Raw genomic sequence first — 24,036 nt, 5'->3', positions numbered from 1 at the left:
TGGCTCCATCTCTGTGATCCTCCCTTCAGACACTGATAGACATTGACAAGGTCCTCTCTCAGATGCCTAACTTCTAGAAAGCTAAAATTCATGGAGATGAAACTTGTCTCTCCTAAGTAATTCTTCAGCTAATGTGCACCTTCCTTACAAATACTTCATATAAACCATATTACTTTCATTCTTTATGAAAAGAAAGTATTCAAAGCTTTCCTAAAGCAAAGACATATGTTATCCTCTAAGCCAATTAGCCAATAAAATAAAGGAATTAGATCAGCTTGACAAATCCATGTTGATTCTCTTTTACCACCTTCTTATCCTATAGCAGCTAATGAATTGTTTGTTTCATAATTTGTTGAGGTTTCTCTGTAGTGACTCAGCTTAGCTGGCTGGTTTAAATTTCCTGGCTCTTATTTTTTTTTTTTTTCCTATCTACACAAACAAATACCCTATTTTCCCTTTTCAACTCTAAAGAACCCTCTCGATATAGGAGAAGTTCTTGAAGTCCATTCCTAACTGTTCACAGACTGTTTTCACTGGACAACCCGCAGGGGAATTCCCTCAGATCAAGCAGTTTGAATTCACTCACTCAGTGTAAGGGTTCTTTAATTTACACCCCTTTGCTCTGGCCCATTCCCATACCCCAATCAATGTGACTTCTGTTATATTTATCTAGCACTGACTGTTTTGTGATAAGGGGAGTCAAACACGCAATGATGACTCCAACCCTTTATATGTGCTCTCTTTCTGTGGTACATAGTTTTACAGTTTTATTCCTTCTAGCATATTTACAGAATATTTGTAGGATTTCTTTTTCTTCCCTTGTGTGTTTGTAGCCACCTTTAGTTCATTCTTTGCCAGGACCCTTCTGATTTCATCCACACATGCTTTGGTATCATTCTCTTCTCATTCCTAGTCTGCTGCTGTTTGAACTTTCAAAAAACAATTAATTTCTCATTTTAAGGCATTAATGAGGTCCTCACACACTTTTAGTGTTTTTCTTTTGTTCTATTCTTCTCCCTGCCTTAGGAGATCTCGTCATTGCACCTCTGCTCTAATCTCTAAATCAGTGTTTGCTGGCCTGTATTCTTTTTCCTTGACTCAACCTACCAATTCCCTGATGTTTCACAGCAAATTAATCCTTCTTCTGCTGTTCCTACTTTCTCTTTTCCATGTGTCTGGGAAGCTGATTAACTCATATCTTGGTATATGTACTAAGGCTTTATATTCTTCCTGTTTAGCCCTTACACTCCTAGCCCTTGGGCAGAGACATTTCAGATGTTTACCAGATTGCTCCATTCTTCTCCCAAGTGCCTCATTTTCACCTCTATTAAATTTCCCATTTTCCTAACTCACTAACCAGCATGCTGCCTGGTTCTTGGAAGACTGCTGCGCTGTAAAATATCCAAAGTTTTTGTCGACACTGTCCGTGCTTTCACCTCAAGGATTTGTCTGGCCCACCTGTGTCACCTTCCACAGAGACCAAAGGAAACAAGTCAGCCCCTGGAAAGGAGTTAGCGGTGATCCCAACAACGGGCAGGATTTTTATTTCAGTGATGGCAGATATATGAAGGAAGCCACAATTAATCCTTCCTGTTTCCCTTCTCAAATTGTGTTGTAAACACTGGAGATTTAAACCTCTCTGTGACCCCTTTCACCGAAAATAAATATTAATAACCCCACTTCACAGACAGGGAAACAAACACAGAAAAGCTAAATGACTTTTTATGGAAATGCCGAGGCAAAGGCAGGAGCTGCCAGGGCATGCACTGGAAACCATTCAGGGAAAGCCGTCAGTCAGGCCTTAAGGAGCAAGGGGGCAGAAAACAGGGTTGTGATTGCAATTACATCAGCTGGTGAGGAGCCAGCCCCTCAGAGCCCAGAGCTCAGCTAGCCAAAGGCTAGGGCAGTTTACTGACACTGGACTTACTGCCAGAGCATCCAACTGATGATTGTTTTTAGTGGTAGATTTGTCTTCCCTCTCACTGGTCCATGCATGAGCTACAAGCAGCTTAATTAAAGGCTAAAAAAGCCCCTGATGCTAAAATAGCTGCCTTGCCATCTTTCTGGAGATCATGCTAGACTCATAGCAGGGCACTTCTTTCTGCTTTCTCCTTTCTCTCTCACTCCCTCCTGATCTCTCACTTTCTAAATAATAAAAGAAGCAGGAAAAAGAACAGATGAAGAAAGCAGCCACAAACTGCTCCACCAACAATAATGTGCCATGGATCTTCCAGGAGCTGTCTGAGGATGTGATTCCCTGGAGAGAAAGCCCAAGGCCAGGGATGATACAGGCTCAAGCGTCATGAAAAGCACTCACAGACCCCAGCGCCGAGCGCACAATGCAGCGCTGAGGATACGGACTTGGCTGCCGTTTATGGAGTGGGGAATACAGTGGCAGATTTATTCTACAGTAAAGAGGGTTGTTTCTTGGTAGCACTAATACTGACACATTATCTGGGACGGAAGAGGATGCACAAATAGGAACAATTATCCCATTTCTTTGCCTGTGTCTCCCCCAAATGCCCCCTACTCCTATTCCCTTCTGTTCTCTTCATTCCTCTCCTTGCACCGGGTCCTCTCCTTCCTCTTTGATTTATACCTTATTTCTTTAGCCTAGTCCTTCATCTTTTCCCGATGGGTTGTAAATAACATGGGTTTTTAGTTCTCCAAGATTTTGCTTATTATCTTCAACTGGAGCCTTGTGTCCAGCCCTCTGCCTGGAAAACCATACGAGTGTTTTCAAACAGAGGGTCAAATCCTGCTCTCACTAAAACAGGAGTGAAAATTTTCCCACTGTAAGGGCCAGGCCAAGGGACAGATCTGCTGGTAACAACCTGACAGAAGAGGATTTTAAAATTATCTAGCACAGCTTAAAGAGAGATGTCCTAACAAATCATCACTGCCCATCACCGAAGTGGAAACTAGTGATGGGAACTACCACCACACTCCTGCACAAATTCCAACTCCCTGCTCATCAGCTGAGGTCTGTATAGAGCAAACACCTGGGCACTTCTACATCCCTATTTTCTCCCCTCCTTATTCCAAAAACACACACCTACTTTCACTACTACATTTGTGGTTTTACCTCACAATGGAACAGAAACTGGGAGCACAAACAAATTGGTCACATAAGAGATCTGTGGAAAAAAAATAAATATACGTGTCCCAAATTGCCGCCAAACACTCTCTGACTTGGGCTTTGCATCTCTGAGGGATGGATAGGAGCAGTGGATCTTGTCCAAGGACAGGTAAGACAGGAGATAGCTCTATCACCCACATCTCTGCTGTTTGGCAGGAGAGGAGCAGGGCTGCTGTCTTTCCCCCTCCTTAATCTGCTTCCTGCCTGCTTCAAAAACAACCCAGTGCACGGTTGTTTATTATTATTATCACTGCTATTTTCCAGAGTGCCGTAAAACTAGGGGATAGAGCACTCTGACAGCCTCATAACAAACAGCAGATAAAGCTAATTAGATTTTGTTCTTCTTTCAGTTTGCTGACTTGATTCTTTTTTTTTCTTTTTATTGTTTAATTATTTATTTTTTAGCCCAGAGGTTTACACACACACACATGTATTTCACTAGACACAGGCAAAGCATCCTTGGGATCACCTCTGACAGGAAAGGGCTATTGTGGCCAGGAGACCCAAGAGCTGGTGAGGGGCTGAGACAGAGGGTGCAGTGTAGTGCAGGGCTCAGCACAGCATCTTCCACCCACGTCATGTAAACTGCTGGGGGGAGGAAGGAGAGCACAGCCTTTCACAGCCTCTAAGAGAGTCAGTGTGAGACAAAAGGCATCAGTAAAAAAAGTTCATGTGCCTGGCAGGAGCCCAAAACTGCTGCAGCAGTGGGGACCAGACGAGTGCCTCTAAGACACCATCTCTTCTGGCCATTACGGGAATATTTGGCTTGAGTCTCAACCTGACAGCCTTGCTGACTCTTGAGGAACGACAAAACGGTGGGGAGCAGGGCGACTTCCCTCCCTCCCTCCCTCCCTTTCTCCATCGGCTGTTTCCAAATTCTTTGGGATTAGCTAGCAGCAGCAAGAAAAGGCGCTGCTCTCAGTGCTCAGCACTTAGCAGCCTGAAGTGAGGTGACGGGCCCGGCGCAGGGGACAAGGGCTTCATTCACTGGGGGATACCAAACCAGAATTACAAGTGTGCAAGAATAAACAAGGCTGGAGTTAATCTAAAGTTGTTTTACACTCTGTTTTATTACAGTCAATGCACTTCCGTTCCTCTGTGCAGAGCCTAGCTCTGCTTAATTACCATGACTCAGGGAGAATTTTAATAGCGCGGAGCGCGCACGGAGGCATTCTCCTGACCTCTAGAGGTCTGTCAAAAGAAGAGGAGCATCTGCTCCCTCTACAAGTTCCTGGAGGAAAAGGAGGCAGCCCACAAAACTGCTTCTCCTGAAGTTATCCGGGAGCCATTCCCAAGGGGTTGGCCACCCACCTCTCCGGCTGCGCTTCCTCAGCAGCAGCGGAGCACCCTGGGGCTGGGGGCTCCTCCTGCCCGCTGCTCCTGCAGCACCCTCACTACCTGCTGACACCTTCCTGGCCACAGCCATGCCATGCTGCCAGGGAGAGAAGACTGAGCAGGTTTTCCACACCACACAGCAGCATTCACACGGGTGTGGTTGATGTCCGGGGACACTGCTCCCAGCCCAGCTGCTGCCTTTGGATCCCAGACACTGCAAACACCCTGAGAGCCTTTGCCATCTCCCCACCTCCTGCAGCTCCCAGCACAGGGATCTCTGAACTGGTGGTACTGCTCACACACATTTGGCTCTGAACACACATGGAAGATACATCTTTTATTACATTTTGACAACTCTTGCACAATTTAGTGACCGGGGCAGAATTTTCCCACTGAACTGAATTCCCCCTATCTTAAAAAAATCAGAATGAAACAGCTAGAAAGCCAAATATTATAGCCAAAATATTTGCATCTCATCAAGGAAAATGCTGATTTAAGAAGATTTTCTTTTCTTTGCAATAGGGTTTACCACTGGCAAGCCTCCAGCTACAGTTGTGGCACTGTTGGTATAGAAAGCAAAGTGGGTGCAGACATGCACATTTACAGACACAGATATGTACAACAGTATTTTTTAACCTGTGTCCTGGGGATGTAAATGGTGACTATCCCACAGCCTGGCTTTTGTATGCTGCAGCCAGGACCTAGCTGAGTGTCAAGTTTTTGTCATGCCTACAAGCACGGGATTTTTAAGCTAATTATGCACATACATTGTTTCTTTATTAATAAGCATTGAAGCAGTATTATACAAACTATTATTATGGGAACACCTGTTTCACCTCTTTTGTTTCCCTTCCTGTGAGCCACCCTTTTATTAAAATTCAGTATTGTGTGCAACAAGGTGCACGCTAAACCAAGCAGAACAGGACATCTGTACAGAGGCACACACCACACCTAATGCATTAGTCTGGGCTAAGAAGCTCAACTTCTAAGGACCCAAGCTGCCTGTCTTTTGAGCAGCATCACTGAGAGACAGAGACACAGGGGGCTCTTATGTGCTAGTGAAGACTTTAAAATACGTGGATACTGAAAACCGAGCAGGACAGGAAGAAGCTTTTTATCTAAAGAGCAGCCTCCTGCTGGAAAATATTGTCTAGGTAGTCTGAGGAAAGGTGCTCAGAAACACATCAGAGCATTTCTTGTTCTGCACTGGGAATCCTCTTCACAACCAGCATAAGAACCAGGAAGATGGCACAGTGCTTTTAATAATGTATCAATATTAATAATAATCATCACTGGCAATCACAGGAGTCCTTGCAGGCTGTAATGCTACAACACACTGCACATTCATCCTTGTCCTTGAGCCTCACAAAGTAGTGACAGAGTTGGGAGCCTCTTGTATCTTAAAATTAGCTCTGTTTGGATTCAGGGCAGTTCCCCATTTACAGCAGCAGAGTCTAAGACACATGGCAAGATCAGGCAATATGAAATGTAAGCTAAAATGACATGGCTTCATGCTTTAGGGATACATAACACATGTGTGGGTTCTCTGTCTGTGCTGGATTCTCAGGAACTGGGAGGCAATTTTAGGAGAAATTTAATTTTTCTCCATTTAGGGATTAAAGAAACTGTTCTGATTAATACTTGGGCTAAATTCACTCCTGGATTTTGCCACAATCACTAATTTATTGGTGAATTTAGCCCAGGTTTCCAGAGGATCACTATGACTTGTCACTGCTCCTTTCCTTACTGTGGCACATTGGATTTCCCATGCTGCTGCTGAGATAGAACCAGCTTGGAAATACGCACAGCCTGACCCAACCTGTTGTTCTTGCACTCTAAAAATTCTGATCTGACAGAAATCAGAGACATGCTCTACAGCTTAGGAGAGAATGGCAATAGAGAGCTCTGGTGAAAGGCATCAATAACTATCTCTTCTCCAGGCAAAGGCTGCCTAAAGTCAGAAAAAGAGAATCATCTCTGATTCCTTGGTCTCAAAATACTATTCCTTAGGTCAACCTGTATGAAACCATATACTAGAGGCAGCCATGAAACTGGGGGTTATGTTTAGGAATGGATGATTTCACACAGTACCACCTGGGCTAGTGGCCCCTCGCTCTGCCTCGTGTACAATGTGTAAGGAATCATTCTCAGCAGATGTATGTATACAAATTACACAATCATACAGTCAACTATCCATTCAGATCCAGGAGCAACACATCTGGGAAGGGTGCTGAAGCTGGCAAACAGGCAAACATGAGCAGTGACCCACTTTCTTGCTGCTCTTCAAGTCACAGCCTTGCTCACACAGGACTGCTCTCGAACCCACTGTAGAGTCCAAGTGCTTTTGAACCCAGAGGAAGAGCTGTGCTGTTGGGTGCTGGCTGGCTGGAAATGTAGAGGCCCCTCAGAGCCCTGGAGCTGCATGTTTCTCCTGTGGTCACTCCTTCATCTTCTGTCTTGCCTTCCACACATGAGAGGTACTCCTGTATCTCATGGTCTAGCTCCAAGAATTCCTCTTCACCGTCACAGCTACTGGCAGTGTCATAATCAATCTCTTCTGCACAAGGAGGTTCATCATCAGACTCCAGGCTGCTGTTACTGCACCTTCTGCAGAAAAACCACAAGAGAGACTGGACGTCACCAAAGGAGGGGGTGTTCTCAGGGGGAAGAGCAAGCAACAGGGAAATGCTTTTTCTGGGTTCAACCTTGGCTCTGTTAATAAGGAATGAGGTGGTACAAAGCAAGCCCTGGTGTGTCTTTGTGTCTGTCTCACCAATGAGAGTGATGAAATGAAGAGTGATACTCACTACCCTCTCAGGAGTAAAGTGCTATTATTCCCATCACTATTACTGCTATTGCTTATACAGAAACAGAGTGGTTTACATACAGACAATACCATTCTTGCCTTGAGGCACTTACAAAGGTTACAGAAGCTGAAATATAGTAGAGAAGAAGGTATTCAGTTTCCAGAAGTTTGCTGATCCTCCCCCTTGCTGTAGTTCCACATTTAGTGTAAGACCTAATTAATGCAGGTGGTTGAAGTGTTTTGGCATCTTTTCCTTCTGTTCTGTGCAAGCTCAGAGCACTGCTAACAAGAGGCAGCACAAACAAAAAACTGAGCCTCTTGGATCTTCAAGCACACTGGCTCCAGGGAGGGCAGAACACCAGGAGTGGCTGTGCTTTGTGAAGAACATGGAAAGGCTTTGGTAGCATCACCTCCTGGGGAAGGGCCAAATTCAGTCAAGCCTGAATGGCTGAGGAAAAACTCTAAGTGGATGTCACAGCCACATCACCTGGCTCTCAGAAAGGTGGTTTACCCCACCTTGGCCCCCTGACATTTACTCCAAGGAATGGCCACAGGGGCTTTCCTTACATGCCCACTTTCAGTGCACACTGCATGAGGTTTTCCTGATGCAATTATTTATGGCAGAAAGTGACCACTAGACTAGATGGTTCTGGGGTTCCTTCTTCTCCCAAGCTGCTCACATCCCATAAGGTCCTCAGCCCATGAGGGCAACTGGGTAATTTTTTGAGACCAGAAAGAAGCCTGTGATTTCAGTGCTGTCTGGGTCACAGTCTGGATGAATCAGGTGAAGAGATACTTCATTTTTCACCTCCAGGTCAATGTTTTCGATCAGACTCAGAGCAGGGGAATGTATTGCTTTGGGGGATGGGGAAAGGAATAATAATATTCCACCTCTGAGCCAGAGTTTCTAATTTGTCCCGAGCTGGGAAGAATGAATGGCTTGGCAGATGGAGCATACACAGCTTTAATGTGTGGTCTGCTCACTTACATGTCAATAACCAGAATAATCTTCCAGTTTTCAGCTGTTTCACAGCAGTTCCAGCAAGTGAGGTTTCAGAACATACCAAAGGTGTAAAGTATTGCTTTTGGATGTATTGATGATCCCTCCCCTCTTCTGCACTCCAAGAAAGGTGTAAGATTTTCCTAGGATTGAGACTCAGATCTTAACTGCATACAGACTATTCTGCAGCAGAAACAAGCAGTGTCAGCCCACATCTCCTTCTCAGGCTGATCTCTGGCTTAGTTTACTTCAAAGGCTGGGTATAAAGGATTTTCTGAAAGCTTAATAGAGCTGTACAGCTTAAAAATAAATAAAAGAATAATTATGCACTTTTACAGTTTCTGGCTCTACTTCAGTCTGCTCAGAAATCTGGGTCAAGAAGAACTCATACTGAAAATGAGGATGTGACATGAAACAAAACAAACAAACCAGGACAATCCTCCCAGCACAAACAGCAACAGCAACGGTCCCAGCTGAGTCTGACCAGTGGGTTTGATTTCTTCCTTTATTTTTCATATGCAGGCATGGTATGAATTACCATGGTACTGAGTACCTATGATAATGTTCAAAGCTGACTAAACCCAGGGGAACCAGAATTTTCTTTTATCAGCCCTGCTCTTGCAGATTTGCAATCAAAAAGAACCAAAGCATACCTACTACCAATATTGCACTTGTACATTTTGAAGGAGCTGCTAATGCCATTGGGACAGAACATAGCTGTTGCCCAACTCACTGATATTTTACAGATGGAACAGCTTGCAGCCTAGGAACAAAAGGTCAAACATTTGCATTAACGGGATAATTGGGGGGAAAAAGTTCCTATTATTACTTAAATCTAGAAAAGAAAATAACAGGATCTTCTGAATTTTTCAATAATTTAAGTGATTTTAGGACTGCATTTCTGACAAAAAAGGGAAAATGCCTCCTACCACAAAAACATTTTGCTAATGAAGGGAAGTCTGGAAGACAACAAACAGAGAATGAAAGACAAAAAAAATACAAAACTGCCTTTTCTTTATATTGAAGACTGAAGAGATATTCCTTAGGAAGCAATCATTTATTCATAAAACATTTGTAATGGACTTCCGAAGCTCCCCCTTGTTGTTTGCCTGAACAGCACACAAAACACCAAGACCATGAGAGCTCAATCCAGGGGGGCAGTTGTGCTGCAGAAAGAGGCTCCCCATGAGTGAGGATGTGCTTAGACCCTGTCTGGTGGTCAGGAAAGATCTTCTTCCTCATTATTTTTGCCCTTTGCTCCTTTGCTGTGGCAGTGATGAACAAGGCAGTCAGCACTGATCTTAGCAGTGGCTGACACCCCCTGGACCAGAGCCACCACCACCAGTCTCACACTGAGCTAGCAAACAGCAAAGAGATGGCACCAACCTCCTCCTGCTGCCAACACAGGCTGCAGTCACTGCTGACTTCAAAGTTGAGAGTTTATCACACTAACAGACTCTACAAACCAGTTACATGTTTGCATAAATAGAACTTTACATCTCAATAATTCACTTTCTGTTGCAGGAAGATTTAAAACACATTACAAAGCAACACAAATGGGCTGGTTCCAAGCAGCAGGTTCTTCTGGAAGAGGAGGGGTGGCAGCATGTGGCACGTGGAGGAGCCAGCCAGTTCCACCAACCAAGTGCCAGTCCTTGCATGTGCCTCCCCACATCACAGAGAGCATCTCCTTCCATGCAAATGGTGAAACATGGTAAGGAACAGGATTGCCTACATCTATTGACTATTGCATTCTTTCCCAACAGAGTTTTGGGGGTTTGTTTGTTTATTTTTAATCTGATCTTTAAAAGCTGGAAAATAATTCACCTGACAAGAAATGAAACAAAAACCAAAAGCAATACAACAACAAAAAACCTACCCAGGAGACATGAAACATATTTATCAAAGAATAATGATGTTGTCTTACAGAAGGTAAACAAAGAGGAAAACCAATGACACTACATTATAGAAATCCAAGACAAATATAGACTATGAATACCACTAAACATGAACACAGTGCATCAGAGAAGGGGGAAGGCTGGTAATATATTCTACAGCCAGCAGTCCCCCAGCTTTCACAATAAAACATATACACATTTGGTTGATCTTCAAAACCTGTGGCCTCATAGCCCCCATCTATTCCAGCTGATGGGAGCCACTGCAGCAATTTGCAACTTCATGATGTGATAAATAGAATTTCTTTGTTTTGATTTTTAATTTGCATATTTACTCAGATATGACTTAATCTTAATTAGTTCTCCTTTTCTATGTGGGTGTGTTTTTTTGTTTGCTCAGTTTTGGAAAGCAAGCAAGATTTGGTTCCCTGTAAAATAATTCTGGGGTTTTTGCTGGCTTAATGGGAGGAGATGGAGAAGGGAGCCCAGGGCCTCCTTATGTGTCAGCATAACTGGAACTTTGTGATATGACTGGAAAACACTTCTTCCAGGTGCCTACTGTTGACTCCTCATTCAGAGTCAGCCTGCTAGGTCACAGCTGGACATAAACCTCTCCTGTCAGCTGTCCTGCTGAGCCACACCTCGGAACACACACTCTGGAGCTGTGGTGATAAACTATAGCTACACACTGCACATGGGGATGAGTGGTGAGCTCTCTTCCATACTTAATTTTCATCTACTTGTACATGCACTTCCAGGGAATGGAGAAAACTAGAGAATACCTAAGTAATTTCCTGAGATTTTTCCCTCACACTTTGCTTGTGTGGCAGGTCACTCACTCTCTGTGTGTTCTGCTGGCTGAAAATAGAATATTTAATTTTTTCTGCTGGAAAGAGCAGGCACTGACAACTGCCCCTCTTAAGGAATCTGTGACTACTGCTCAGGGTTTCTGGGTGACCTTCCCTTGACAGGCCTCACAGTTGCAATGCATTACAGAAAAAAGTGGAGCATTTACTTTTTTTTTTTTTTTTCATATTGCTCCTCTCACTGTTGAAATTTGTTGCAGCCTTGTCAGAGAGAAACTGGAAGTGGGAGGGTTTAAATGCATCACATAAAAAGGAGGAAAAAGCTAAGGCTGGAGACCACTGCTGGTCATGGACACATCAATGATTCTATCTGAGGGATGTATCAACAAACAAACAAACATCCTCAGCCTTTCTCTGCAGTGAAAAAATAACCTGCCAGCATAATCACCCTGCCTGTAACCCTATTTTCTCCTTGTGTTAAACCTTCTCTCCTTCATGCTATGTCACAATTCTTTGGAAGCTGCCCAAAGCAGGCATGTGGCTGTGTATAATGAGCCAAGCACAACTCTGATACAGTTCACAGACTAAATAAGGCAGGAAATAGCTTTACTGATTTTTTTTTCAAGAGATGAGACATTCTTGTGCATGAACAGAAAAGAGAAAAAAATACTTTTAAGTGATTAAACAGGCCAACTTCTCTGCAGTTACATCATTCACCTGAAAGAAGGGTGTGTTTTTTCCCCATTCAGGCAGGGACTGGAGACCCCAGAAAGTTCCCTGACCACAATTATCACCTGCACAGGTGACAGAACAGAAGGGGAATTGCCCATTCTTTTCCAAAGAAGTTTTACCTATAGTATGAACTGTTACCAGTGCTGGTAAATAAAGTGTCCTGAAGCTTTAAAGATATGCTGCTCTCTCCATAGAATTGGAATTACCTCGCCCTTCTGGCTTTTTGACATTAAAATTCCATCTACATCACCAAATCTAAAAGGGATGTGTGGTCTTGCACAGTTTTGCTTTTGAGGAAACCATATGTTTTATTAAAAGAAAGAACACTGCTTCTGAAGGCTTGTAATGAATCTAAAATGAACCTTAAGCAGACACATTTGCAGTAATCCCAAAGTACAATTCTGCCTTTAATTGCTTCATAAAGTAGTATTTTAGGACATAAATGAAACAACTATGATGCTTGCAGGTAATTACACCTGTAAGAAATACACTACAGCAACAAGATGCCAGCAAACAAGGGCTTTAATCTGCCCTTTGTGTCTGGATTCAGTTGCTACAAGATGCCTTGCACACCTTGTAATGACTTTCTAATTTCTTCTCTGCTGTTCAGCAGCTCCCCAGACAGCAGCGTGGCACCCTCCTGCCTGAGGAATGCAGGGATCTGTTTAATCCCTGACCCCACCAAGGGAGGGGATCAGCTCTGTTCTGATGCAAGATGACTCCAGCTTTAGGAGCTATTGCTTTCCCCTGCGTTGCTGCTACACAGCAAACATTAATGATGTTAACTGTGTAGACTGCCGGGGGATTTCCCTTCCCAAAGATTCTTTGACAAGGACTTTTGCATCACACAACCTCTCCTGTGAAAATGTGTGTTCAGCCCAAGGCAGTGCCAGGTGCCCTGGCTCTCAGCCCACCATAGCCCATCCTTTCACCACCAATATGAACGTAATTAAACGTGGCCTTGAATTCTGTTTGCTATGACTGAGAGATGTTTGGTCTTGTTTTCAATGTAGGTTGGGGTTTTTTTTCCTCCTTTTTTAATTCCTGCTGCAAATAGCCAAGAGAAAGGTGTAATTCATCGCTAAGGCTCAAACTAATTAGTTTTTCAGAAGTTCCCAGGCTAATTGTAGACTGAAATATTTATAATTGATTTGGCCAGATTAGAAATGGGTGTCTGGTGCACCAGTTAGATAAGTAAAGGGCAAATGGGTTTTATTTAGAGGAAGAGGGAAGACAGCCTGTAAATAAAAGGAGAACATGAAGAAACAGGCTGACTCCTGGCCAATACTGTCCCCTAATGTTCATTCAGGCTTGCAACAATTTAGCCCTGGGTCAGCGTTTCACTTGCATCTACCATAAGCTGTTCTTGTCCCCAGGAATGGCTGCCTCCAGCAGTGGGGAGAAGGTGGCTGATGCTGCTGCAGGGGCAGGGGAGGTGCTGGGCACACACCTCCCATCACACGTGGTTAGGACATGGAAAAGCCTTGTACGAACACGGGGAGCTGCATTTAATTGAATTACACCATGCCATTGGGACAGCTTTGATCTGTCTGTGAAAGACGAGTTTGCAGAGAGGACAAGAAGCCATTTTTCTCCCATTTGATGGGTAGCTGAGATTGCATGGCATTCCTGGATCCCAGGTAACTCAGCTCAGATCCCAGCATGCTTCTAATGCTAACCAACAAAATTCACACAAGCTGGTCTTCAGACATGCAGGATGGAAAAGCTGTTGAGGAGCCAGAGGCTGTGGATTCAGTCTTATGAACAATCATTAATTTCCTCCTAATGGAGGACCAATCTATATATCAGAGTAGGGCAAACACTGCATCTTTAGCATTCTTATAGCTGTAGGCTTGTAAGCATTAATAAAACCCAGTGACTTGAACAGATACAAGTCAGCCACGAAATGAAGCTCTGGCAGTTGCTGCAGACCCCAGACATAATGAGTTTTTCTTCTCTCACCCTTAGACTGCTCTTAGGTCTTGTATATTTATTTCTTTAAGTACATTCACATTTCAGCACAGGAAAGCACCATCCTGCGAGTACTTTATGAAAGATTTGTGAGCTGACATATTCACTTTGGTTTGTGATGATGTTTTCTTTCACATCCTACAATACCTGGCTTGGACAAAACATTAATAATTCTATTAATCTGCTGCTTGCAAGGGCAGATATGAACAGAACAGCTGCATCCCCATCACCACTGACAGGCTAAACCAGGGTACTGAGTAAAATTTCCACTTATTATGGTGTGAAGTTAATTATAAAAGAACCTAAGCATGGAAAACTCTGATTTTACCTCCACAGCCATACCAAGCAAACCTGTTAAATTTCAGTCACATCAAACAAGTTCAGCCACTCCACCCAAGCTGGGGGAACAGCTCATTCACCCAAAACTGGCACCCAGCACCAGCCTCTATGTTAATTCCTTGGCAATATGAGATATGTCTGAAGAAATCTTGAGACCTGACTGCCCATATCTGTACAGCTCTGTATTCTTGACATTTGGGCCAAAATCCCAAGCACCAGGGCTCAAGCCCTGGAACACAAATTTTAAGCAAGTTGAAGACGTTTTTAAGAAGCATATGTGATATATTTGTGTGATATATTCAGGCCCTGTTGAGAAACAAAATTTTGGAGTGTCTCGGGAAAGCATAGGCCACATCTTGCTTTTTAGATCCACATTGCACTAAAACTTGGTGTTTATTTAAGGGATGGTTTAATATCAGGTCCACTGTGGTCTTGTTATACTCATTAAAAATGAGATATAAGCACAGGAAATAGAAGATGAGTGATGTAAAATAGATGGAATAATACCCATCCACCAGGCAGCACAATCAGTGGCTTGGATATAGAGTTTAAGGATCAAAGGAAATGCTTCCAAAACAGGTAAATTTAGGCTTTCTACAGCCTAAGCTTCCTATGGATATATGAGCAGTCAAGGCCCCTTGTATGGGAAGATACTTAGTGAGACTGCCAGAACTCATTAGGATACTAAATAATGAAAGAGTTGCTGAAAATATGATTTTGAAAGTGTTTGGGAGCTTTTCTCACAGTGTCTCTATCTCAAGCAATTTCTTCTTGAAAAAGATAATCATGTTATTGATGATACTTAGCAGTCCAGCCAAAGTAATACAGGAAGATTATTGGAATCCTTGTAATTGCTTTTAGATGCTTCCAGTAGTTGAGATATTGGCACTGTGTGGGGGAAAGAAATGTGGAAAAATTTTGGCTTAGATGCTAAAAAATTGTACTGTTGAGGATAAAGAATGTAAAGGCAGGAAGGTTCTCCTGAGTTCTTGTTTCCCTTGGTGCTCTTTCACATAATGCCACTGACTCTATCCAAGTTGTATAATTGGTTCTATATTATTTAATTTCAAAAGTCCAAGTTTCATGTGTATATATCCCTTAGTTCTCTCTGAGTGACTTAAAGGATTTGGGATTTTGAAAGCAAAATGTTTTAAGATGGCCAAGACATGTCTAGACTGTGCCTTAGTTACTTATCTGTCCTATATACAAGGTATTTTTGGGTCGGATAAATACACATGTAAATATTTGTTCACTTAGTAGAAGAGAAATAGATATCTAATTACTTGACTGAACTAATAATTGCTGAAAATTACTGACTTCCAACCACTACACCCTGTGAAAGAGAAAGAAACCTCTTGGTTGCTAGTTTGTCGTCATGAAAATGTATTTTTAGCTGATACCCACTCTGATGTTTCAGAGAATCTGTGGCAGAGGTGTATACACGTGTCTGTGTATGTAAATAAGTTTAAACAAGTGCATAAATACATCACCATCCCTTATCTACCTTTCCTTAAAGACAGATAAATAATAGATATATACACACACCCAGACACCCACACATGCACACAGTTTTGTGGTTTGCTCTGTATTCAGAGCACAATTTTCATTACAAGACATGGGAGGTCTCAGGAGATGCTCCTGCAGCTCCCTGAGAAACAACAATAGGTGATCACTGAACCTTGATGCTGCTGCATTCAAGAGGAAGCAACCTGAGGGAAAGAGCTGGTTGTGACCAGAGCAAAGCAATTCCTTGACTCCAGTCCCCAGGTGAGTGTTGACAAAGCAGGAGTTCACCTGAAAGGGAGATTAGACCATCTGGGCAGGACGGGCAGCAGCTGACAGAACCAGAGGACACAGCCTTAAACTGCGCCAAGGGAAATACAGGTTGGATATTAGGAAAAGGTTGTTTTTTTTTTACAGAAAGAGTAATAAAGTACTGGAATTGTGTGCCTGGGGAGGTGGTGGAGTCACCATCCCTGGATGTGTTTAAAAGAAGACTGGATGTGGCACTTGGTGCCATGGTTTAGTTGAGGTGTTAGGGCATGGGTTAGACTCAATGATCTTGAAGATCTCTTCCAACTCAGTGATTCTGTGACTTGAGATATGTTAGGATGGTCAAGAGGCAATCAGAAATGGTTATTCTAAAACATCCAGTGTTGTCATCAGCTATTTGGGAGCTTAAAGTAAGACTGTGGCTAAAGTTAAGATCTTGGATTCTCAGTAAGGAAATCAGGACATTCTTATTCCACATGGACCTGACTCATTCTTGTACCTCTTAAAGTAAGGAATACCCATTTTAGAAACCCCTCTTCACAGATCTTTTTCTTTCACAATCTTGTTCTTCAAATGGATAAAGAACAGGTGGGACTAAAAATACTCAAGTCTGGTAAAAAGAATGATTCTTGTTCTGAAGCACCCAGAGAGAGGACAGGGTATGGCAACACATGGAGGTTCAACAGCTGTTTTTACACTGAATTCTGCTTTTAAGGGAAGGCTTCAGACAAATCTCAGTTTAAGGGCTACAGAAAACAATTCTTGGAGTACACTGAAGGCAGTTTAAGGTCAACATGATGGCAAAGCCCTGAAGCCTAAGAGGTTCCAGGTGATGAATATCAGTCAACACAGCCACCTCTCAAAGTGATTTTACCTCTGCAAGGTCCTATGTTATCACAGACTTATTGGAAAGGATCCAATACAAATCTGCAAAGTCATAATCCTCCTAAAAGTTATACATCTCATTCAGAGATGCTCATCATAACTGATCTGAGAAACCTCCTGTATCATAAGAAAAATCTGAAACTAATGTGGAACTTTTTTTCTCTCATCCTTTCCTGAGGAGAACAAATATATTTAATCAATATTGTAGTTAGGGGGAAAGAGAGAGAGACTCTGTGTGTACCCATAAGAATGAAAGAAAACAAGGGCAAGGTCAATGAAATCTATTGTGCCTTTAAAGCAGATTGAAGTGGGGCTTATAGCAGAAACATCTGATAAAGTATGTGTGATCATAAATAATCAACAATAGATCCAGCTTAAAACTTCAGCCTCTGCCCTCATCCTAAATCTCTTCTCAGACATAATGAGATTCAGATAAAACAAATCTGAATACCCATGTTCAATATATTTCAAAACATTCTGATCAATTATGTTTTTAACACCATATGGAACCAAATTCAAAACCTTGCTTAACCTCACTCATTACACAGCTGATTTGCATATGCTTTGGACTCCATTAAGGACAACAAAAAATGTCATCTATTGCATATAAAAGTGGCAATGCTTGCTAATTCCCTGATCTTGCCAAAGCCCTGCCAGATGTTTCATGAGGAATAGCAAATATTTCATTATGTTCTCCCTGCTTCCTAAAATTTGTCTGTCAGGAACTGCAAGGATGAACAAGAAAAACAGGCATGGAGAGCTGACAAAAACATGAAGCATCAGTTTCAACCTATTTCAAAGCTCAATCAGGGTTTTAAAGGGATCCTTCGTGCCAGAAGGACCTTCCAGCCAGGAACATATGACTCCCAGTAAACAGAGGAAAGGAAAAACAACGACCATTCACTCTGATCGAAGGAGACAGCATCGCCTTGCAAGATGCACAGAGTAAAGCACATAAAAAAGTTTCCATTGCTGTTTGTTGTACAAGAGATCTCCAAATTCTCTTCTGTGTTCCTGTTCTAGGTATTTAGTAATGTTTCACCTGTGTAACAGGAAGATGCAGTTTTCAAATGAATCCATTTGTAGCTTGTAGCATCTATCAACTCCCAGCAGGGAACAATTTTTTAAATCACTGTTAATGTAAGTATTTTCTGAATATTTTATAAAAATCAATTTTCAAATGCCTGCCAAAATATTCTATGTGTTTTACCTGAAAGTTGCAATTATATTTTTTTTTTCTTTTTTCTGTATGTGAATATATATGTCTATATTTATATATGCTTACATAAATTCTTAAAAGAATACTAGCTCACCATGGAAGCAAGCATATTCTGAGTGAAAGCTGAAGCAACATAAACTGACAAAAGTATTCATTTAATTATGATAAGACATGTATTTGGATGGATGGGGCAAATTATAGCACAGCTTGCAGAGCAGTGAAACAATCACTTTATAGAGAACCACCCTGAGCATTTAACGTCACTCTCTGATTTACAACTAAAAATGATAAAAGGTCAGTTCTTGTGTGCAGAGTAAGTGACTGAAAAAATATGTCAGGCTGTACATCAAACGAAAATTAAATCATAAGGTTAAAACACTTGGTTTTCAAAGATACAGGTTCTGTACTCGGTGGGCTTTGAGTCACTGTGAGCAAACTGCTTTTCTCTCTTTGCCTCAATTCCCCAGTTCTGTGGGCACAGAAGGCTCCATCCCTCCACCTGTCTGCATGGCAGAGCCAAGGGGTGGCTGAAGCCTTCCACCACCTGCCTAGTCCAAATGAGGGTGCAGAGCTCTTTTGTTTCCTCTTCTGTGTATGTGCCCTTCTCTCCTCTGAAAGCAGTGACAAAAAGGGTGCTTAACCTTGCTGAGCAAGGTCCAAAAAGGTGCTAAACATTACTGAGCTTAGTCCAAAAACTCCTCTCAGCAAACCATGACTTCAATAAAATAGCAAGTTTCCAGATCCATTAGGGACAGAAGTCAGTGTTCTTGATTCTGCCAGACAGGAATGAAGAGTTCAGCTGGAGGAATGATGAGGATGTAGGACTCCTGTTGACGTCAAGAGTGGGGAGAGGTGCTCAGTGACACCAAGGATTAGCTGCCAGATTGTATTTGGAAAGAGAAATGCTGTAATTCTTGCAGCCCTGAAAACAAGTAATGTCATAAAAGTGAAGGGGAGATTATTTAGAAGGGAAAGAAACAGCCAAAAGCTGACAGATTTTCTGTATCCAGGGTGGCCCTTGATTTTAAACTTTGCAGCAATCCTGGCTGCCAGATCCAGCTCAAGCAAAGACTGAGGACTTGTGCACACTGGTTCCCCTGGTCCTGAAAACCTCATTAGTCACTAAACCTTGTATTTCCTGGCATTTGCCTTGGTAGTTATCTTTTCCTAGCTCCTCATTTTGTCCCTGCTTCAGAAAGCTGCTTATTGCACCAAAATTAAGTGACATCTGCTCTTCTCATGGTAGATTCTGTCTTCCAGGAACTGAAACACCAGTTAAAGACCAGGTCCTGAGTTTTCTGACTCATGAATTGTCACCAAGGCATGAAAAGAGCCCACAGAAATTATATTCTCCAGTGCAAACAGTGATCCAAGAATATACAAACATGCTTCACAGAGGGGATGCATTTAGGAAGGTTATATTCATGGATACATCCAGGGTTCTTGATTAATGTGTTATGTGATAGAAACTCTTCCTTCCCCACCAAATCATGATGGCCTCATTTTCTCCACAGACATTTCTGCTGCACTAGCAATAGCTAGGTACCCTCACAGTAACATTTCAAGTGCCAGTAACATACCACTCCTTAAAAACCCCTGTGTGCTGCTGAGGGACCCAGGCTCTTGGAATGATGGAGATAACAGAATGGTGGAGTAGCTGCAGCCAAGTCAGGCTGCTGCTGGCTTTACCCTGAGTTTCCCAGGCATACACTGGACTTTCTCCTTTTCTGCACAGCCACCCCGGAGATAAACTGTGTCAGATTTAATGGTGCATGATACAGGCAATTCAGTATCAAGGAAAGGGGAGGGGGGAAAGCATTTCTGAGGCAAGATGGGTTATCAGCTCAGCTCAAAAAGCAACCTATCAAAGAAACACTGCCAAGGCGACTTCAGAAATCTATAATTTAGGTGTTACTTTAAGCCTGAAACTTTGTTTGAAAAACTTCATACTTCTCACAAGCAGACTGGCAAAGCCCAGGAGGATCAGACCAGCTATCAGTCCAGATGACAAAGTAATACACTTAGTGTATATCAAGTGCTGTGCACATGAAAGATACAGGAAAGATGGCAACATTATACAGTTTTATCCTGCAAGGAATCAAAGCTGTTATTACACAGCAGTTTTCCAAGGGCTATTACACTCCATTGCTTACCCACCAATCAGCTCACCTTACTGGGCTTCCCAACAGTATGAATCACTTTTAAATAACAATGCATTTACTTTACATACAAGCTTTGCAGCCTGAAACACCCCATGCTGCTTTCTGAAAAGGGAAGCAGCCTGAAGATTTATCAGGAACAGGGCTGTTGATGTGCAGGAAGCTGCACCAGCATGTCCCAGCTGAGCAGCTGAGCTCCTGAACAGCATCATTCACCACTAATTTTGCAGCCATTTCTAAGGCAGGGAGTGACACTTGACTTTAAATCTTGTCATTTTTAGAACAGAAGGCAAAGAAATCTAAAGTCAGTCAACAACCAGTGCAAAAATTTTAAGGAATTGAAGGTAAGAGAAATATGCCCTGTGCCAAAACTTGGCAAAGGTGTAAGCCCTAGATCCCTAATTCTTAATACTCAGAGTATTTCTTGGTTTGCAAGTGAATAAGGATTTCTGTGCAGGGACAATCATTTCATGGAATCACAAAATGATTTGGGTTGGAAGGGACCTTAAAGATAATCTTGTTCCAACACTCCTTTCATAGCCTGGAACAATTTCCACTAGATCAGGTTGCTCAAAGCCCCTTTCAACCTGAGCTTCAACACTTCCAGGGAAGTTAGCTGGTAATTCCAAGAGTAGTGAGAGCCTGTGAAACTTTTCATCCAGCCTCACACCCTTCCTGCACAGATGGGCACAGGGTGCAAGCTGCAGGCACTCCTGGGAGAGCTGTGCCTGCTCCTGTAGCTCTGGGGAAACCTGGGGCTTGGCAAGTGGCAGAGCCAGGTCAGGGATGCTGTGTACACTGATCCAGGGCACTCTTAGGCAGACTTTTTCAGCCATGCTCCAGGTTTCAATGGAAGACAGCACAAATCCTGCCAGCTGCCTTTCTCTGACACACAACTATTTGCTGGAACTGTCTCCTGTGAGTTTAGGAGGAAAAGGCTCAGAATTAAATACACTTACACAATTAGGGTCATATTAACCTAAGCTGCTAAGGGTGAATTTGATAAGCAAAATGTGTAAATTATGTGTCCAAAGATCTGTGACTATGGAGAAACCCAGCCAAGCACTCCAAAACAATAGTCTCACCTTCTGGAGATGCTTCCTCCCACTTCATGCTGTTGTATACATCCCCCATGCCAGAGAGGTCCATGAGGAGACAATCCAAAGAAAAGAAAATTTCCTGAGCTGTCTCTACTCCCTTGCTGCTTTCAAGGTCTCCCCATTCCAGAAGTTTCATGTATCCTTCTCCCACACTACTCCCTATAGTCAGGAAATGCCTAATATTTCTCTTCTTACAGAGGGTCTCCTTTGAGATGGATTAAAATAAAACTCCTTAAATTCAAACCTTTCAATTTCCTCTGCTGGAGTCTTTGTATTTAGATATCTTTGCTCTACTGAAATATTATCCACTGATAACAAGCAATTATTATTATGAGATACATCCTTAGAGGTAGAAACTGGCTGCTAGGAAAGTTTGAAATGAAAGGAAGAGGAGAAAAATAAAAAATTCCCACTTACCCTGACAGGGATTTAATCACCTTCCCAGCATGTCATACCAAGAGTCCTTGGACAGCCTCCTGAACAAGACTGAATTGACACTTATAATGTAAAGCACTTGATTTTCCCACGATAGCATTAAGCATCATTACTAGAAATGGATGATACAGTTCAAAGCTAATTTCAAACTTAATTTGAAACCATTAAATATATATGTAATTGCCTCTGCCCAAAAGCCAGCATTTGGGCCCTGAAGGCAGCATCCATAGTAAGCTAAAAGACAGTATGTGGAGTTCTTTCTGTGAGAATTTACAAGTGTGCATGAGATTCAATGATTTATAAAATACATACATGATGCCTCTAATAGGAAGAATTGAAATAAACATTTTGTGATTAGGGCTGTTTTAAAGCAATAACTGCAGTGGGGAGGAGGTGCTGTAGGAGAGGAACAGAGGGTTAATGTGCTCCTCTTGCCAATGCTGTGGACCTGAATGTTCAAGTCATGGTGGAAAAAACTGAGCAAACCCACTGTGGTGTACTCCAGAAGGACTTTGGGGTGCACCATGAATCCTCAGAGTTCAGAGCACAAGAAAACTGTGCTGGACTAGCAGCAGTGGCCTGCTGCCCCTGAGAATGGACCTGTCTGCTTTAAGGGCAGTGCTGAGACTGAAAGCCTCAAGATGAGCATCCCTGGCACAGAGCTGAGCAACCAACAAAAGGAGAGATCCTGCCAAAGCACAGATTAGAAAATTAGTTTTGGAGGGGAACACAACAGTAGCTGCTACAGAATTTCAGTGGGGGTACTAAAAATCTCAGCCTAGAACACAGCAAGGAAATGAGCTCTCTGTAAAGCTCAGGAAAGGTGTGAGAGAGAGGCAGGAGACACAAGGAGGGTGGAAAGATGTAAAGTATTAAAGCACCTGCACTGCTCAGATGATCTGGACTCCAGCAGTGCCCAGGACTGCTGACCACAGGAACTACAGCAGTGCCTGCTCCCTTGGAATCCCTGGCCCTCAATCTGATCAGCATCTGCCAGGTGTAGGAGTAAGCTGACAGGCTCGGGGGAGATGACAGCTCTTGCCCAAAGCCTGTTGCAGGATGTTCCATGCTCCTGCCAGGACACTCAGTAGCAGGACCTTGGACTGACCAAGGTCAGTCAGGCAGCTGAGGACAGATGGGGATGGGACCACCTACAGGGGCTTGTGGGGCTTCAGCAGCAGCATGGAACAGACACACCTGTAAATTCAGGCTTTGTCCAGGACAACACAGTGGTGGAAATCATTCTGAAATGTGTTATCCCTTGGTAAGCCTGGATACAAAATGGGGAGTTCATATCCGGATTGTGGCCTAATTCCAGTTCTGAAATCCAAACATTATATATTGCTATTTCCTTATCCAGTGTTGCTTCAGCACTTAATTATCTACCTGCTGGCCTGGCCTTTTGTGCCATACTGGTGCCAGACTGTCATTGATGTGTCTATCAGGGTGAAATGAGCACTGAACTGGGTGATAAATTGTTGTTTTTGCTGCAGCTGCTCACATCTTGTAAATGTTTAAACAGTATAATCACACACATATCTAGTAGATGCTTGGTTATGTTTATTTTGGATCGGGTGCTATGAAGTTTCTTAGATGTGTGTGTCAAATATTCATAGATGGCAGGCTACTGAAATATTTTTCTTTAGTATTTATTTATAGACTTTATTTATCAACAGAATAAATCTTTACGTTCCCAGCTGCAGCATTACTTCTTGCCTTACCCATTTTTCCCAGACAGTGCCTGTCTATCTAACAATATCCCTCTTCCTGCAACATCTATTCACAGAATATCTGTGCAAGGTATCTTCCCATGGGTGCTCACAGCATCCATCTCTTTAATTCCAGCTATATATCCACTCCATCTAATGCTCGTCATCTCTCTGAAGCACTTGCTGTCTCTCTCTCCTCACCATCTCTTTAGCTAGGCAATGGTATCTGTCTCTCTGTTGTGATTCTCTATCCCTTTCTCTCAGTCACTCACAGCACCAGGGCATAATTATGGATTTTGGACCACAAGAGTTTTCCTTGGGGTCTTCTTTTTTTCAGTTTTTTTTTGGTTGTTTTTTTTTTTTTCCTTCTTCCCCAAATTTGGCTCACAAATCACCAGTTAATTTATTTGTTTTTACACAGAGGCTGGATGTAAGAAATGAACTCTGGAAGGATACAAGTGCCTTTGGGTCAAAGACTCTTTCCCAGGCTTATTTGCTTCCCTGCTGTGTATGAACTGCTCACTGCTGCGAGAGCTGCTGTTATCTGAGAAACTCATCTCCAAAAAAGATGCTGCAGTGACTACTGCCTCCCTGTTCTCTTCCCTTTTTCCCTTTTCAACTCCTTTATTCTCCTCTCATATTTCCTCTCTTCCCTTTCCCCAGTACTTTGCATCCACTACTCTCAGTTTTCCCCTTCCCTTCCTTTGCCTGCTTGGCATTCTGAGGATGGCAA

The 24,036-nt window shown here is 42.7% G+C and overlaps 1 protein-coding gene across 3 annotated transcripts in view; it reads right to left on the bottom strand.

The window, feature by feature from the left end:
• The window catches only part of AGBL1 (AGBL carboxypeptidase 1), a 342,670-nt gene that overhangs the window by 73,716 nt on the left and 244,918 nt on the right, over nucleotides 1-24,036 (bottom strand). For 2 of the 3 annotated variants that reach the window (XM_088063317.1, XM_014251368.2), the window contains exon 23: nucleotides 4,687-7,081. The exons of the other annotated variant lie outside the window; for it this stretch is intronic. In XM_088063317.1, the coding sequence (XP_087919443.1) occupies nucleotides 6,775-7,081 (307 nt within the window). In that variant the 3' untranslated portion in view covers nucleotides 4,687-6,774. Of the gene's footprint in view, nucleotides 1-4,686; nucleotides 7,082-24,036 lie in introns of those variants that run through there. 3 annotated transcript variants of the gene reach the window in all.

The sequence above is a fragment of the Pseudopodoces humilis genome, chromosome 16, assembly GCF_049639895.1.
Source record: "Pseudopodoces humilis isolate 2021_Gansu_Grassland_sample_001 chromosome 16, ASM4963989v1, whole genome shotgun sequence".
In the NCBI taxonomy this organism is placed as follows: domain Eukaryota; kingdom Metazoa; phylum Chordata; class Aves; order Passeriformes; family Paridae; genus Pseudopodoces; species Pseudopodoces humilis.
Note: the sequence above shows the minus strand (reverse complement) of the source record. Positions and strands in the feature narration are given on the sequence as shown.